A 19,259-nucleotide genomic window follows, 5' to 3' on the forward strand; every position below is an offset into this window, starting at 1 on the left:
AACAGGATGGAATGGTGGAAAGTGAAAGAGCTGAGAAAAGCAGCTGTTTCAAGGAGGACTATTCATTCATTCAACAAAGCCTTATTGAGCACCAACAATTCATTCAGTCGACATTTACTGGATGCCTACTAGGAGTAAGCCAGCGTGCTAAGGACACAGAGGTAACAAAACACAGTCCTTCCCATCCAGCTCTCGCTGATGCTGGGAAGAGAGACAAGTGAACAGACGTCACACTGCATGATGAACAAGCAGAGGGAAGCAGGGGGTGCAACAGGAGCATGTAAGATTGGCACCTAATCCAGACTAAAAGAGTCAGGAACTATTTCCTGAGGGGTGACTTCTGAGCTGAAATCCGAGGGTTGAGAAAGTTAGTCAAGTTAAAGGAGTGGTGGGTGGGAGCTACAGGGTTCCTGGCAACTGATAGACCTGGAGGATAGTGGGCAATATGGGGTCAAATGAGGCTGAAGAGGCAGGCAGGGGCAGAACACAAAGGGCCTTGTATCCATGCTAAGAAACCTAGATTTTATCCTGTAGATCACTGTAGATCCTGTAGATCAAACAGGGGCAATTTTGCTCCCCCAACTCATGGGGACACCTGTCAATGTCTGGAGACGTTTTAGGTTGTCAGAACTGGGTGGTGGGTGTGCTACCAACATCAAGTAAGTAGAGGCCAGGGATGCTGCTAAACATTCTACAATGTCAGGAAGACCCTCAACTCCCAAAAAAGAATTAGCTGGCCCCAAATGTCAATAGTGCTGAAGTTGAGGAACCCTGGTGTAGATGATGGGAGTCACTGAAGAAGGTTAGGGAGAAGGGATGGGATTCTATTTCCAGTTTAGAAAGATCACTCTGGCAGCACTCTGGAGAACTAATAGGATCATAGTCAAGAATGGAGGCACAAAGATCAGGTAAGAGGTTGTGCTCAGAGGATCTGTGGTCCTAAGAAAGTAGCAGTAGAAATGAGGAGAGGGAGACAGTTTTAAGAAGTCTTTAAGATATAAAATCTTTAAAACTGACTAGTGTAACAGGGGAAGGGCAGTGATACCATTCCCCAAAAAAGGGACTTACGGAGGAAGCATGTATTGAAAAACATGATGTGTTCTGTTTGGGGCATTTTGAATATAAGGTATCTGTGGGTTATCCAAAATGGAAGTGGTAAGCTGGCTATCTGGGGGGTCTGGAGATCAGGAGAGATTTCTGGACTAGAAAAAACAAGATTTGGGGGCAGCCATGGGAATGGACAAAATCACCATTGGAGAGTGTATAGGCTGAGAAAAAAAAAAAACCCAACATTTACGGTCAGGTGGAGAAAAGCACTATGGGTGAAACTTGCAAGAGGCCAGAACAAAGTGGGTCATGAGAATTAAAGAAGAAGAGTTTCAGGAAGAAGAAAATGGTCAACAGTGATCAATGCTGTCAAGTCAGAGAACAAGAGGTCAAATATGAACAAGCGAACAAGAATGCAGGTCAGGGAAGAGAAAACAGGAAAGTGAATTTGGATTGAACACACCAGGACACTGCTGATGACCCTGCTGGATGCAGTTACAGCAAACTGACAGGAGCAGAAGCAAAAGCAGCAGGTTGAGTGTTATAAGAAGGGAGGAGAGTAGCCAGATGGTCTTTTTTTTCCCCTTCAGAGTTGCTAAGGAATAGTTTTTGTTGTTTGAAGAAAGGAGAGATTTGAGGATGTTTATAAGCTAATGGGCTGGATAAGAGGTTGAAAATGAGGCAGGCAGGTATGAAAACAAGGGAGCGGGAAGTGATGAGGCCCAGAGCCCAGGTGGAAGGTGCAGCTTTGGACGTATATTAAGATAATGAAATAAGATAGGTGGTCATGATGAAGTTCAACAGGAGAAGGGAGAAAGTTGAGAAAGTTCATGTTTGTGGTACTCATACAGGCTCTTTGAAAGCAACCAAAAATGACAGAAGCCCTTTGGGGGCTTACATCTCTAGGGAGGGTCAAAAGATAATGCCCTCCCTGTCTACCCACCCCATCCCTGCTCTTTAACCTCTAGTTGGCTTTTAAGACCCAGCACAAACACATCTTCCAGGAAGATTCCTCCTCTGGGGGGCCCAGTCAGATAGAAATCTCTTCCCTGCCTGGACTGTCACAGCACTTTGTACCATTAACACTCCTCACTGCCTGCACTTGGGACAGAGGCTCTACCTCTGTACCTGCTACAAGGCCTTGCACCAGTGTGAGAACAATAAGTACACCAAATGGATGGAAATGGTTCTGAGAGCTGAGCAACACGCAGTGTGCGTGCTAGTGCCCCGTGGGCAGCACAGACATCGAGGGCTCGAGGAACCTGAAACAAAAAGATAGCTCTCACACTGCGGGTGATAAGGGAGACTGCATGGAAGAAATGGCACTGGAGCTGTGTTTTAAGGGTTGAGCTTCTGCGGATAAAAAGATGGGGAAAAGGGATGGAAAAAGTATTCTAAGTGGAGGAAATTATAATAGCAAGCCCACTTTAAAAGCATGTTTAAAGAATGGCAAATTGTTCTATTTGCTGGAGAAGATCCAACAACAACAATAAAGGTAATTGCTGCTAACATTTATTGAGCACTTAACTATGTTGTCAGGCACTCAGCTAAGCATTTCTCTCCATTATCTCATTTAATCCTCACAACCACCAATAAGGTATATACTAGTATTATCCTCATTCTATATATTAGGAAGCAGGCATAGAGAGGTGGAGTGACTTCCTGAGGTTAGCTGGTAAGAGTGGTAGAACCTGGCATTAAACTGGGCAGCCTGGCTCTAGAGCTTGAACTCTTAAACACTTTACTGTGCAGCCTCATTCAGGCAGGGGTTCTGAATATGGGTTCCACTGATGGGGTTTAGGAGGTCCATGAGTCCCATGAAACTGTATGTAAAACTTTGTGTATATGTACATTTTTCTAGGGAAAGGGTCCTTGACTTTCACCAAATTTTCAAAGGGGTCTATAACCCCAAAACGTTTAAGAACGGTGGGTATATGGAATCCTGTGCTGTAAGGTTGGACATGGATACCTAGGCACCAGGTGGAGAGCCCTGAATTTAGGCTGAGGGTCTGGACTAGGCCCTGAAGACAATGGAAGATATCAGAAACACTGAGATATGAGCCACACAATCAAAGGAGTATTTTGGTAGATTACTAATATATGCAAAGTGAGACCGGGCTTTGTGAATACATGGATGTTGTAGAAAAGGGAGAAGAATGAGAAGTCAACAATGGGATTTTTCTGAAGGAAAATCACTAAAAAAATGAGGGAGATTGTCTGAATCACAAGTCATTCAAAAATGAATGAGCTTTTCTGACTTCCCACTTCTTTTAAAATGGAACTCACAAGGTTGTTCACATTGAAATTGCAACGTATGTAGTAAGATTTACATTTAAGGACTAAAAAAAATTCCATTATATATTTTGTTCAAAATTTCTCTACTTCTCTCATTTGTATAAAGAGGACGTCAATAAAATGAAGGGACTAGGTGTCAACTTTAAAAGAGATTTTTGTTTATGGGAGTTTTAATCTGGACCAATCCTACCGATCTCAAACACCAACCTTGACCCATGTTTGCGTGTGCAGCAGCCCCTACTCTGACAGCAGCTACCACCTGGGGCTGACTGTAGTTTTCAAGATGGCCACAACAGAACTTCCCAACCACTCACACTGTGATGTTGACACTCCTCCCAATGAGGGGTGGGCGCCTATGTTCCCTCCCCTTGAATCTGGATGGGCCTGTGACTGATGGAAGTGATGCCATACGACTACTGAGTCTAGATCATAAAAGACAATACGGCTTCCACCTGGTTCTTTCGGGACACTTGTTCTTGGAACCCAGCTCAAGCTACAAGGAAGGCCAAGTCACACGGAAAAGGCCATTTGTAGGTGATACGGCTGACAGCACCAGCTGAGTTCCCAGCCAACAGACTATATCAGCAGCCTAATGTGAATGAAGAAACTTTCAAGATAACTCTAGACCCAGTTTCTGTCCGCAAAACCACATGAGAGAGCCCAAGTAATTGCCTAGCTGAGCCTAGGCAACCTCCAGAACTGTAAGCGATAATAAATAAATGACTATTGTTGTTTTAAGCCACTAAATATGGGGGAGACTCATGAGAAACCAATATATAATTGGAACGCCAACCCACCCCTTTTACTTCCTAGCTAAGCTCGTTTTTGTTTTTTTTCTGGCCGCGCCGCACAACACATGGGATCTTAGTTCCCCCAACAGGGTTCGAACCCATGCCCCCTGCAGTGGGAGCGTGGAGTCTTAACCACTGGACTGCCAGGGAGGTCCCTCTAGCTAAGCTCCTTGGGAGAAAACAAAAAAACAAAAACTACACTGAGTAACTGCAACTTACTCCTCCATCCATTGCAATGTGGCTACTGTCCCCATCATTCTACTGTGGCTCCTGTAGTAGCTAGCCAATGTCAGAGATCCCCTAATTGCTAAATATAATGGCTGCTTTTCAGTCTCTAACTTACCTGACCTTTCTGTACACTGTTATATAGTCCCACCTTCAGCTTTCACTTGGCTTCAGTAACAGCTCTCTCTCCTAATGCTCCAATCACACATGGATGATTCTTCTGTCAGCCACTTAAACACTGTGTTCCCCAGGATTCCATCTTCTTAATCTATAGGTTCTCTGTCGGCCATTTAGGTTTAATTCCATTTACATGCTTCTGATTTCCAAATAGTGAACTCTAGCCTTGACTTCTCCCAGCTCAGATATATTCATTTACTCATTTAACAAATATTTAAGGAACAATTATTGTGTGCCAGGCAGTGGCACAGTACAGACAAGGTCCTATCTTATCTTCCTGTAAGTATGCCAGAAATAAACAAGCAAATAAAATAATCACAGGTCATGGCCTACTGGGTGAAGACAGCATATTGAACAAATGCATCTAATTTCACTTCCTTCCAAAACCTCAGTAAAACCTCATTAAAAGGACACTATTTTACAGACACAAAATCCAAAAAAAAGAGAGTAAGAGAGAGAAGCGATAACAAGTGATTTCTGAAGTCTAGAAAGCACATCAACAAGTGAAAGTGACTTGATGGACTCAAGAAAGTCGAAGGGAAAGCCAAGAAAAATTCTTAAAAGGCTCAGGAATTGGCAGCCCCAGGCACCTCCAGAAGTGGGAGTAAAAGGAGTGACTGAAATAAGCAAGACTGGTTGAAGGCTGAATGAGAAGCTACTGGATCTCCAAAACCTTCTCCCTCTGTGCCACTAGGTGATTGCCCTTCCCCCACCATAGCAGATCTATAGATTTATTCCCTGGAAAGAGTTTCTGGACTGGGGGGTGTCTCCAGACACAGGGAAAGGATATCATTACTGAAAATAGGGGTATTAGGTGAATGATGCATACTAATGTTGAAATTTAGCTCCAACCTTAATTCGTCCAGGAATTCAGCTAGGCCTTTACTCTCAGGAGAGGGGAGGAGTTCTCTGGAGAAAACGACCAGCCTGAGAGGAAAGAGCTGAAGATATAGATTTGGGAAAGGGAGTCCCCAAATCATGGCCCACTGAGATCTTCTGGTAATTAAGCTCACCTCAGCAAACTCCTCCCAAATATACAGAGATCTCAATCACCTTTTTAAGTCTCCTACTCAAAAACACAGATTAACAATTTAAGATTAAAAGAAGTTTGAGAACATTTCTATATATGGACTGAATTACGTCCCCTCCAAATTTGTATGCTGACGCTCTAACTCTCAATGTGACTGTATTGACATAGGACTGCACCTCTTTGGGAGGTAATTAAGGTTAAATGATGTCATAAGGGTGTGGCCCAAATCCCATAGGATTAGTGTCCCTATAAAAATAGACACCAAAGAGCTCATTCTCTTCCCTCAAGTGCACACTGAAAGAAGAGGTCATCCAAACACATAGCATGAAAGTGGCCATCCACAAGCCAGGAGACAGTTTTCACCAGAAACCAAATCAGCCAGCACCTTGATCTTGGACTTCCCAGCTTCCAAAACTATGAGAAATAAATTTCTGTAGTTTAAGTCACCCATTCTGTGGTATTTTGTAATGGCAGTCCAAGCTGACTAATAAAAACATCACCAACAAAACAAAAAGAAAAATAGCAATATGGAGGAAACTGAGACTATGTAGGAAGAAAACATATTTTAAAAAATTATCATTAGAGAACATATCCACACAAAAACTTATACAGGCATATCTCAGAGATATCGTGGGTTCTGTTCCAGACCACCCCAATAAAGTGATTTTTGTGATAAACTGAGTCACACAAATCTTTTGGTTTCCCAGTGCATATAAAAGTTATGTTTATACTAAACCATAGTCTATTGTGTGCAATAGCATTATGTCTAAAAAAAAATATATGTATCTTAATTAAAAAATACTTTATTACTAAAATATGCTAACCATCATCTGAGCTTTCAGCAAGTCGTAGTAGTAACATCAAAGATCACTGATCATCATAACAAATATAATAATAATTGAACAGTTTGAAATATCGTGGTAATTACCAAAATGTGACACAGAGACACAAAGTGAGCAAATGCTGTTGGGAAAATGGCACCAACAGACTTGCTTGATACAGAGTTGCACAAACCTTCAATTTGTGAAAAATGCAGTATCTGCGAAATGCAATAAAACTGGGTATGCCTGTATGAATATTCATAGTAGCATCTTTCATAATAGCCCCAAAGTGGAAATAACCCAAATGTCCATCAATAAAAGAATGCATGAATAAAATGTGGTATATCCATGCAAAGGAATATTATTCAGTAATAAAAAGGAGTGAAATACTGAAGCATAATACAACATGCATGAACCTTTAAAACATTATGAAAGATGCCAGTCACATAAGACCAGATTTTGCATAATTCGATTTACATGAAATGTAGAGAACAGGCAAATCCACAGAGACAAAAAGTAGATTAATGGTTGCCAAGACTGAGGGGTGGGGGAATGGGAGAGACATGAGAGGACTGGGGAGTGATGGCTAGAGGTTACGAGATTTCTTTTGGGGCTGATGCAAATGTTCTAAAATTGATTTTAGTGATGACTGCACAACTCTGTGAATATACTAAAACCACTGAATTGTACACTTTAAACAGGTGGATTTATGCTATGTGAATTATTTCTGTCATGCCATTATCAAAAATAAATAAATATATATATAAAACAAGTAAAAAGATATAAAAAATTTTTGCTCTACAATTATACCAAGTACTTAGGTAAGAGTTAAAAGAAAATAATTAAGTTGAGGTATATTTTTCTGACACAGAAAGATGTCCGAGACATATTAAGTGAAAAAAGCAAGTTAAAGAACCATATGAACAATGTTTAACATTTGTGTAAAACAAAACCCCAAAATAGAACTCTCTCTCTCTCTCTACACACACATATGTAAATGCATAGAGAAAGTTTTGGAAAAGATAACTATGCAAAAAATGATAAATAATGATATAGACATTATTTATAAAAATTTATAAATAGTAGAGAATAAAAATAAAGATAGAAACTCCAGGGAAAACAACAAGCAATAAGAAAGAAAATGTAACCCTACTGATCACTGCTCTGGCAGTAATCAGTATTTACAGTCATAGGAAAAACTCAACTGTGAAAAAAAAAAATCCAATTAGAAATTAGGCAAAAGACATAACGAGATATTTTACCAAAGAGGATATACGGAGGGTAAATAAGCACATGAGAAGATGTAAGATGTTCAACCTCAGTATCAATTAGGAAAATGCAAATTAAGACCATGATGAGATGTCACTACACACCTATTAAAACAACTAAAATAAAAATTATTTACAGTACTAAATGTTGCCAAGAATGTGCAAACACTGGATCTCTCATACCCTGGTGCTGGGAATGTAAAATGGTATAGCCACTCTGGAAAATGGTTTGACAGTTTCTTAAAAAACTAAATATAAGCTTACCATACAACACAGCAACTGCACTCCTGGGCATCTATCCCAGAGAAATGAAAATTAATGTCCATACAAAGAACTGTACCCCAAAGTTCAAATCTCTATTTGTAATGCCCCAAACAGAAAACACCCAAAATATCCTACAATAGTTGAATGGTTAAACAAACTGTTATACATCCATACCACAGAATACTAATCAGCAATAAAAAGGAATGAACTATTGCTACGGGCAACAACTTGGATGCATCTTAAGGACATTATTGGAGCGAAAAAAGCCAGTCTCAAAAGGTCACATACTGTATGATTCCATTTATGTAACATTTTCAAAATGACAAAATTACAGAAATAGGAGGACACATTAATGGTTGCCATGGGTTAGGATGGTGAGGGGGAGGAAAGTGGATGTGACTAGTAAGGGGTAGCCTGAGGGAGATATTTGTGGTGAAGGAATAGTTCTCTATCTTGATTGTAAATTGACACACTTGCAAATCTTGATTATATCAAATCTACACATGTGATAAAATAGCCTCAAACTATACACACATTGTACAAATGTCAGATTCCTGATTTTTGTATTGTACTATACTTACATAAAATATAGTCACTGGGTGAAGGGTACATGGGACCACTTTGTACTATTTTTGCAACTTCCTGTGAATTTATATTTATTTCAAAATAAAGGTTTTTTAAAAGGACGTCAGAGTCCAAAACACAGTTCTTAAGAATTAAAAACATGATGGCAGAAATTAAAAACTCAATAGAGGGACTGGAAGATAAAGTTAAATCTCTCAAAGAGAACAAAAAGACAAAGATCTGGAAAACAGGAGATAAAATTTAAGAAAATTAGGGAACCAGTCATATAGAAGCAACATCAGAATAATGAATTCAAGAAAGAGAGGATGGAGAAAATGGAGGAAGAAAGTCAACAACAAACAATTTTTAAAAATTTTGCAGAATAGAAAGACATGAGTTTCTGGCGCCCACAAAGATAAGTGAAAATAGACACATAACAGGGAATTTTTTGTGAAACATCATAACACTGGTGACACAGAGAAAATTCTACAAGCTTCCAGAAAGGAACAATCAAGTCGCATACAATGGAACACAATGGCTTTGAACTTCTCCACAACAAAGACTGAATAGTAGAAGACCACAATGCAATGTTTTCAATATGCTGATGATTTCCAACCAAGAATTCTATACTTAACCAAACTCTCAGGCAAATAAATATGAAGGTAGAATAATAACATTTTTAGACATGCCTAATGTCGTAGACATAAATTTAAAATATTTATTTCTTATGCACTCTTTCTCAAGAAACTACTGGTAATTGTGCCCCATGAAAACAAGAGAGTGAGCTGAACATCTTTATCCAGAGCACAAATGGACAACCACATAGGGCAACCCAGCTCTTCTACCTCTACACTCCTAAGACTATTCCTCCTTTTTCTCCCATATTTCTGATCTCATTAACGGCATCAGCACCAATGAGTAGCCCAAGCTGGAAACCTAAGTCATCCATCACACTCTCATTTCTCAAAGCTCATTATTAAGTCATGATCATTTTATCCCCTAAGTATTTCTCTCTGTCCCTAGTTCCATGGCCTTACTTTAGGTCCATATCATAATAACCACCTAACCAATCTCCCTATCCCCGGTTCTGGACTCCTCAAATCCATTCTCCACAATGTGGCTACAACCACTGCCTAAAATGCACATCTGACCATGCAACTCGGCTACTTAAAACTCCAAAGCTTCTCAAATTCTGACCAGCAGGCAAAATAAATACACAGTGGTCAAACCACTACTCTCCACACATACCTCCCCGACATCCACGGTAGACATTATAATCCATCATGGCACTCCCATACAGAGCCTCACAACTTTCTCAGCAAAGCTCACAGGCATCCATCCTGAGATGAGACAAGTTGCAACTCCTGTTCACTATAAAGGCCAAGAATGCTGGCAAGGCACAGAAGGCCCTTCCAGACTTGACTCCTGCCTCTCTACAAGGAACTGCCCACTTTCATGGTTCACACCTCCTAAACATGGCTCAAGATGTTCTCTCTACCTGGGATGCTTCTTCACCTGGTTAGTAACTTGGGATTTCAGACCATCTCCAGGACCCTTCTCTCACTCCCTCGGTTGAGTCCTAGCTTTCTTCTGTGCTCTCCTAACATCCTGTTTCCCAACCACATTGAACTCAAATTTTGTTTATAAGTCTTCCTCACTAGACTGAACTTATTAAAGGACTAAAAGGCCTTGTCTTATCTCTTTGTATTTCTAGCACTCCCTGCACCTGAGGAATCCAGTAAACATTTGTTGAAATGAAATGACCACATATGCAGCAGGGCACTGGAGGTGAAACAGACAAAAAAGTAAAAGGTCTTAATCGAGGAGAGGGTAAAACTAATGTCATATTTTGCATCCTTTCCAAATGGCTTGGTCTGCTTATTCCTCCTCTTTCTGTACCCCAATAATCAGAAATGATGGCTCCTTTGATTTTGTTCCTTTAACGTTTTGGGCTTCATCCAGATGTTACTTATATTTTGTAACTGCCACTCCTAGACTGTAAGCCCTTTGAGGGAAGGGACTTGTGTCTTCATGCACTTCGCTCCTTTGAGCGACAAATACAGTAAGCCTGTGCGGGATGGTGGCCAGGCTGCCCAGGCTCCGAGTCCCCCAGACCCGCCCCGCCTCCCTCCCCTCTCCAGACCCCTCCTCACGCCGCCGCTTCCCGCCTTCCGGAGGGCGGAAGTCGCAGGCTACTGTTCTCTGCCCACGTGGAGCCTTTTCCGGTGCGCCCGCCCCCTCCGATTCTCCGATCCGGACCTGGCTCTCACCTCAGGATTTCCAATGTGCCTCCGGACAGACATATTTGCTCCAACCGACCACGCTCGGGGTTCTAGCCTCAACGGTAGCTTCTAACCGGTGAGAAGTAGGCCGGTAGGAAGTAGCCTCTTCTTACTCCCACAACCCAGCTCAGCCGCCTCCCTACAACCTCTTCTCCGATTGGCCTGCCTTCCCCTGCCAGCCAATGGCTGCCCTGTTTACTCTCTTATTGAGGGGTCAAGGGAGAGTGAGACGCCACTCAATGGTTGCCAAGGGCAACGCGGGACGCCGGCTGCCGAGGTCCTTTGGGCTCTCCGCTGGGCGCGCGGACGCCAGCTTCAGCGCGGGAAGAGGGGCACGGGGGGAGGGGCAGGCTGCCGACTGCGCGTGGGCGGCTGCGGAGAGCTCGAGGGGGGAGGGGCTCGAAAGCGTGGAAAAAAACAAGTGTTTCTAGCTAATGTGGAAGCACAAATACCGCGCAGGGCCATCCCCCTTTAAGGCCGTATTAGCCAAACATCTGGATACTTCTTCCACAACAGGGGATAGATATGGGACATGGTTGTTCAGCAGGGATGAGAATCTGTAGTTTATCATTTTCAGGTTAAGTTAATATGCAAATTATGCAAAATATCATGTGGAAATACAGTAATTATTGTTGCTTTAAAAGCTTTTAGCTAGCAACAGAACGGCAGCCTTAATTGCAAAGCACACACATCATTCTGTGATTCATCATTCATTTAACAAATATTTAATAAGCACCTTATGAGAAAAGCTGCAGTAGGTTTTGTGGAGGATGGGAGGATGACTAAGACCCAGTCCCGTTGTCATGGAAACCATTGTGACTCCTGCCATCACCCACCACCTGTTCTTATTCCAGATCTGAAAATTAAGTCCTAGCACCTTTACAAAACAATCACACACACAGTTTGACTTGGCTCCAAAATGTCCCGCCAAATCCATCAAAATTATTATTTCCTTTTACATGGGGGGAACCATACAGTAACCCTTTGCCCTTTGCTCTAAGTTGTTTTTCCAGGAATGGAGAAAGGTTACCCTGAGCTGTTCATAGTGGCTGGCTCTCTGCTTGTGAATAATAGCATACATCTGAGCTGCTTCAGGGTCTGTGTAGATGACCCATTCAACAACATGGCCTGACATGCCCTTGTCCTCTCAGACTCCTCAGAAACCCACCATTCAGGTCAAATCTTGAATCGTGTTGTCACTCAGAGCCGCTTGACCTCAAGGATCACAGCTGTCTCTTGGCAAGTTCACACCTCCTGAGTTTTGTTTTAACTTCCCTGTGTTCTCCAATCCTTCAACTCTCTGCAATTCCCAGTTCCTCTCCCCTCCACTAGAATAAGGAAGAGTTTAGAGGCTGCAGAAAATTAGAAGGGGGGCGGATATTTAGAAGGTTTTGCATAGCAACCAGGGCTTCTAGACACATTACAACTTAGAATGTATGCTTACCTGGTGCAGAGTCCGGGTGGGGTGATGATACAGATTATGGGTAGAATAAACAGGAGAAAGGAAAGCAGAGAGGGAGATAATAGGGACGAAACTAACGGGTGGTGAGAAACAGGTAAAGAGATTTAAAGACATTTGGAGGTAAAATGAACAGTTGTTATATATATGAGAAGAGGTAAGGAGTGCAAGGAATAGGAAGACGCCAAGGATGGTTATAATTTTTCTAACTCGGGGACTCAATAGATGAGTGATAATGCATTAATCAAGTTAAAGTACAATGGAGGTCAAGAAATCAAAAGAACAGAAAATACAAGACCCAACAGCCCATCGAGCTGGAAGCTCAACTTCCATTTACCAATGTTTGGACTCACTTCTCTCTATGGTTGGCTCCCTTTTGTTCCAGAGCCTATGGGAATATCAGGTTTCTTTGCCTCAGTAGTCATTGTGATTGTCAAATTTGGGCTGCTTATAAAGTAATCAGAGATATTATAGAAATGTGGCTTCTTGGGTCCAGTTGTCAGAGATGCTGACTGTTTGTGTCTGGGGTGGGAATTTAAGAATCTGTAATTTAAATGCATCTTCCCCGGCTGCCACCCTTGATTCTGATGCATAGGATCCAAGGGCCACACCTTGAGAGACTAGAAGAGCCTCCCATTTCCTTCATATTTTGCCGCAGTGGAATCCTTGGAAAGCTTAAAGCTATAAGTCAAAAGGTTTTCAACATCATGAGTTTCTCTTCAGGATTCCTTTTGGGTCCTGCTATAGCAAAACTGCATCAAAATTAAAGCAAGGTTCTTATCGCCAATATGAAAAGTACGTAAATGGCACAAAATGATAATTCATAGAAGAAAAGCATGTGATAAACTTATGAAGAAATGTCTGACTAATAAGGAAAGAAACACAAAATGAAACAACTAGATCCCATTTTTCAACTAATGAATAGAAAAAGGTTTTTTGTTTTCTCTCTTTTTTTAATGATAATGCTAAGTGTTGGCTAATGATTCATGAAACAAACATGCTTATACATTGTTAGTGTGAAAAGAAGTGAAAAGTAATGCAACAGTGGGCCCTCATTTTAATATGCTGAGGATTCTTCCTGAGGAAATAATCAGGGAGATGTACAAAGATTACACACACAGGTATTTATTGGAATCTTATTTAAAATGATGAAAAATTGAAACAATCTAATTGATCATTAGTTTAAAAATGATTAAAATAAATGATGGCATATCCATAATGAGTAATTTTATGGAACCATTAAAAAATATGTTTCAAGGAATAATTAAGGTAATGGAGAACTAACTGTTCCTGATGGAGTAAAGGGAAGAGCTGGAAAGAATTTTTTATTTAATAGAATCCTGATTTGTGTGGAGAAAAACATAGGTATCCACACACACACAAAAAATTGACAAAAAAAATATTTAAAATGTAAACCGTCTCTGGATTATGGAATGGAGATATTTGTTTTATTCTTTACGCTTTGTACATTTTGCAAATTTGCTTCAGGGACTATGAATTAATTTTATATCTTAATAAAAAAAAATTCTCCCCCTAAGAAACAAAAAACCTGATTCTGACTTCAGCCTGAAAATTGTCTCTGGTCTTTGTCTGGGCCGATTTAGAGCCGAGCTGAATTCTGTGTAATTCTGCCCTCTGAAGTGCTATAGCTCTCCCATTCTTGGCAGTAAAAGACTCTCCAGGCACTTGAGTAAGATCCTTGCAATCAGAGTTCTGATTGCTAAGAGGTTCAAGCTTTGTTTGTAAGAGAAGAAGTTCTAATTCTTTTCTTTAAAAGTTCCTACTTTCACTGATTAATCTTATTTTTCATGAAGTTAGGAGTGCTCTTGTGAACTTCCATTTGTTGGATGTCTTCTTTTTAACCCTGTATGTGTTCTAAAAATCTTTTAGTCCCTACAGAGTCAGTGGGAGTCCCAGATAGGTAAGTGTGGCTGGCTTAGGGTTATTTGGTGTCTTAGGTGCCCCTGTGCTTGGTCTGTCCCCTCCCCCCAGCCTCCTTTCCCCGGCAGTTAGATGGGTATTTGGGTATTAAGCAGACTGGCCCTCTCTGAGCTAAAATCCTCTGGACCCTGCCTCCCCCCCTTCATGCTGAATCCATCCTCTCCTTCAGTCTTACACCAATTAGCTCTTCATCCCCTCACCCTCAGCTCTCAGCCTGGTTTCCTGCTCAGAGCCCAGCACCCTCCCCTCAGACCTGTCTCATGACATTGCTTCTGGGATTTGGGCCTTGGCTGTCTTCCTTGGCTTCATTTACCTTCATTCCCTAAATGACATGCACTTCCAGATGTTTAAGGAAATAATTCTGCCCTGAGTCTCTTCCCTGAGCCCCCAGAAATGGAACTGCTCCTGAGGCAGTGAACCCACAGATCCACAGGCCCCACGCAGTGATAATTCTCTGCAGTTCTGATAACAATTTGATGTCGTTCTACCTGGCGGTGGAATGTGCCAGGGAAGGAGCACGTTAGCCTCTGAGTGGAGGGCTGACCCTTGCCCTCCTCCAGCTTAGGACAGAGTTGAAGTACTTGGCCTGGGCCCAAAGACCTCAACCATACTTGCAGCCCCTCCCAGGGGAGTAATACCTACCTCCCAGGATACCTTTGGGACCATTATAGGCTACACTGCTTGCTGGTGAAACAAAGAAATTGGCATGCTGATTGCATACCTGATGGGATTGGCATTCCCACATGTACAGTTCTGCGGCCGCTTCTGAGAGCCACGTAAGACTCTTACCTGTGGTAGAAAGGATGTATAATGTCTCCTCCCAGGGAGATCTAAAAGCTTCTTTACCACTTGTGCGCCTAGGGCATTTGGTTGTCATATGCTGTGTTCTGCTTCTGGCTTGGGATTTGCATAGAGCAATGCTTTGCCACAGAACTAGTTCCGAGGAACTCTGAGGAGCCAGCGTAGGTCCCGGGATGGCACCCCAAGGGGATAGAGGAAGAATCAGTGTTGGGAGGTACCTGTGTCACTCTGGGCACAATGGTCAGTTGGAGAGCTTGTGCCCCATAAAAAGGCCAGTAAAAGTGGTTCGAGTGTGTCATGTCATATTTCTCAAAATTATCTAGAAACCTGGGTTTTCATGTGAAATCTACAGGCCACTAATTTGCAACCCCTGTACTACACTCTGCAAATATAATTCCTGTCCTTCACAGTTTTTAAATAATCAAGATCATACCCATGGTAAAAACAAACAAACATTAGTGGAAGTTCTGCTTCCATTTAGGATGTAGAAAGCAGCAAAGGACATCACTCACATCCTAACAATAAGAAAAAATGAATAATCTACAGAATCATGTTTTCTTGAATCCTTCAGAGAGCTGAGATCACAAGGCAGCCAAATAACCAAATTCCAAGAAATGACAAGCTCTACTGCAGAGAGAAGAGACATGCAAACTGTTTCATGTTTAGCAGATCACTGAAGAAAAAGTGACGGCCATAGAAGTGGGTAAGAAGAAATCAGCTACAATTTTCACTAATTCCTAAATGCTGAGTTTTGGCTAGCAGATCAGTTTAGAATAACTGGGAGCCTGTGTTGATTAATTTTATGTGTCAACTTCACTAGGCATGGTATCCAGATATTTGGTCAAACACTATTCTGGGTGTTTCTGAAAAGGTTTTGTTTAGTTTTGTTTTTTTGGCCGCATTGTGCGGCTTATGGGATCTTAGTTCCCAGACCAGGGATCGAACCCGCACCCCCTGCAGTGGAAGTATGGAGTCTTAACCACTGGACTGCCAGGGAAGTCCCTGTTTTGTTTTGTTTTTTAATGAGAGTAACATTTAAATCAGTAGGCTTTGAATAAAGCAGATTGCCCTCCATCATGTGGGTGGGCCTTATCCAATCAGTTGAAGATCTTAAGAGAAAAAGACTGAGGTCCCCCGAGGAAGAGGGAGTTCTGCCAGCAGACAGCCTTTAGACCAGAGTTATAACATCAGCTCTTCTCTGGGGCTCTAGCCTGCCAGCTTACCCTGCAGATTTTGGACTTGCCAGCCTCCATAATTGTGGTAGCCAATTCCTTAAAATAAATCTTTCTCTCTCTTAGATGTATAGACAGATAGATATAGATATACATTTGTATCTATATGTATTTATACTGGTTCTGTTTCTCTGGAGAACCCTGACTAGCACAGAGTCCCAGACACAAGGGGAATTTATGTTCATTTGCAAGGTCTTTTCTGTGGGTGTCTAATGGGTGCTCCAGAGAAAGATAGGGGGCAGGACAGGAGACCAGAGAGAGCCTCCCTTGTTGGTGTAGGTTTGTAGAGGTGACTGGCTGCTGCTCGGGTTAGGCACAAACCACCACCATATCATCTGGCCCTTCTTTATTAAAGCAAAAAAGCTTTAAGCCACCAGGGGAGGGGCTGTAGACCCTCCTGCCCCCAGAGTCACCAGGGGAGGGGTGGAAGAAAAATCTGTCTGCATATGGGAGGGCAGGAAACCATTTCTCACTCCCTGGAGCCCAGCGGACATCTGTTGCTTCAGGAGGAAGGGTAGAAGCAAAAGATGTTTGCTCCTGGGGCAGAGTGGGGGAGGCGGGGAGAAATCATGGGAACCTCTTGGGTCCAAGAACCTATACCAATATAAAGCAGAGGTAGACTACCACTGGGAGAGAAACAGGTACCTCTCTCCTGCTCAAGCCCCACCAAAGATACAAGGCAGAGTTTGGCTACCATGGGGGAAGTAAGGGAAGGAGGGTAGGAACAATAAGAAGGTCCCACTCCCCAGGCCCAGATGCACAGGCCTTATCTGAGACTGAGATTGTACCAGGAGAATCAATAACCACCACCTGCCTCCACCACCGTCTAGTAACAAGCAGCAAGCAACAGCAGCCTATTGCTGAGGGCGAGACAAGACTGTGAGAGAAAATACTGCAGCAACCCATATCCCACACTAAGCACAAGGTAATGGCACTTGCTGGTGCACCAAGGGTAATGATAGCAACAACTAAACTCAAACCAGCCCAACTACTGACTAGATCAACTCAACCCGCACAATAGTTGCCTAACAGAAGAAGCATGATTCTTTCCAGGCATAAATACTGTTTACCTAAGTCTCTATTAGCTTCTACACATAATGTCCAGCATTCAATAACAAATTATGACAATACAAAAAGAAAAAAGTGAGAGAGAGAAAGAGGGGAAGGCTTATCATCAAGAGATAAAGCAATCAACAGAACCAGATCTCAGCAGTATGTGTCTATCAGACAGAAACTTCTAAATAACTATGACTAATATATTAACACACATTGACTGCGGGATTTTGCAGAAACTAATGCCTGTGGCCGTAATACATCTCTGGTCAAAAATGTGTTAAAAGATCTAGTGGGAAAAGGCAGGAAACATGTATGCACATATGGAAAGTTTTGCAGATAGATGGAAACTATAAAAAGTAAATGTGAGAGATAAAAATATACAATATCAAAGATAAAAAATTCTTGTAATAGAATCATAAACAGACTAGATAACTTGAAGATAGTACATTAGAAATTATCCAAAATGAAACACAAGGAGGAAAAAGTGGGGGAGAAGTGTACAAAAAGGAAAAATTTTAAACTGTGGGACAGGGAATTCCCTGGCGGTCCAGTGGTTAGGACTCAGTGCTTTCACTGCCGGGCCTGGGTTCAATCTCTGGTCAGGGAACTAAGATCCCGCAAGCTGCATGGCACGGCCAAAAAAAAAAAGCCCAAAAAACAAAAACACAACAAAAAACTGAAATGGTAGGACAATATCAAGGAGAAGATAGAGAATAGGGCAGTAGAAATATTTAAATATATAATGGCCAAGAATTTTCCAAAAGTAATGAAATACAACAAACTGGAGATCCAACAGGCACAGAGAATCTCAAGCAGCAAAAAAACAACCAAACCAAAACAAAATCAAAATAAAATCTACCTATACAGTCATATGTCATTTTGTATGTGCTTTGCAGATACTGCAGTTTTTATAAATTAAAATTTTGTGGCAGCCCTACATTAAGCAAGTCTATCAGTGCAATTTTTCCAGTAGCATTTGCTCACTTAATGTTTCTGTGTCACATTTTGGTAATTCTCACAATGTTTCAAACTTGTTTCAAACAAATTATATTTGTTATAGTGATCTGTGATCAGTGATCTTTGATGTTACTACTACAACTCGTGAAAGGCTCAGATGATGGTTAATATTTTTTAGCAATACAGTATTTTTAAATTAAGGTACATATATTGTTTTTAAGACATGATGCTATTGCACACTTAGTAGACTACAGTATAGTGTAAGCATAACTTTTATATGCACTGGGAAACCAAAAAATTCGTGTGACTAGCTGTATTGCAATATTCACTTTATTGTGGTGGTCTGGATTGAACCCACAATATCTCTGAAGTATGCCTATATGCTAACAGTCAATTTGCTGGAAACTAAAGATTTCTCTTTTTTGAAAGAAAATCTCAAAGGCAGCCAGAGAAAAAAGAGAAATAACATACAGAAGAAGAAAGATAAGAATACAGCAAACTTCTTGTCAACAACTATTCAAAACAGAAGACAATGGGAGGACATTTTTTAAGTGCAGAAAGGAAAAAGTGAACCTAGAATTCTATACTCAATGTAAATATCTGCTAAAAATGAAAATGATATGGACTTTTTCAGACAAAAATTGAACGAATTCATTGCTAATAAACCTGTATTACACAAAATGTTAATAGGAAGTTCTTTGGCAGAGAGAGTATACTAGTGGAAATTTGGACATACACAAATGAAGAGTAATGGATAAAATGAGGGTAAATATAAAAGACATTTTCCTTTTTATATTTATAATAATTTATTATTATTTTATATACTATCTATTTAAAAGAAAATTTACTAAGTACAAATAGTAACAATGTATTATGGGAATTATAACATGTAGAATTAAAGTCTATAACAACAGGGCTTCCCTGGTGGCGCAGTGGTTAAGAACCTGCCTGCCAACGCAGGGGACACGGGTTCGAGCCCTGGTGCGGGAAGATCCCACATGCCGCGGAGCAACTAAGCCCGTGTGCCACAACTACTGAGCCTGCACTCT

At 41.3% G+C, this 19,259-nt stretch overlaps 1 protein-coding gene across 1 annotated transcript in view; it reads right to left on the reverse strand.

The window, feature by feature from the left end:
* CEP41 (centrosomal protein 41) overlaps positions 1-10,895 on the reverse strand; it is a 42,943-nt gene extending 32,048 nt beyond the window's left edge. The window contains exon 1 of the mRNA XM_061198059.1: positions 10,753-10,895. Coding sequence (XP_061054042.1) covers positions 10,753-10,785 — 33 coding nt within the window. The 5' untranslated portion in view covers positions 10,786-10,895. The remainder of the gene's footprint in view (positions 1-10,752) is intronic.
* Positions 10,896-19,259: the final 8,364 nt, after the last annotated feature.

The sequence above is a fragment of the Eubalaena glacialis genome, chromosome 8, assembly GCF_028564815.1.
Source record: "Eubalaena glacialis isolate mEubGla1 chromosome 8, mEubGla1.1.hap2.+ XY, whole genome shotgun sequence".
Lineage (NCBI taxonomy): Eukaryota > Metazoa > Chordata > Mammalia > Artiodactyla > Balaenidae > Eubalaena > Eubalaena glacialis.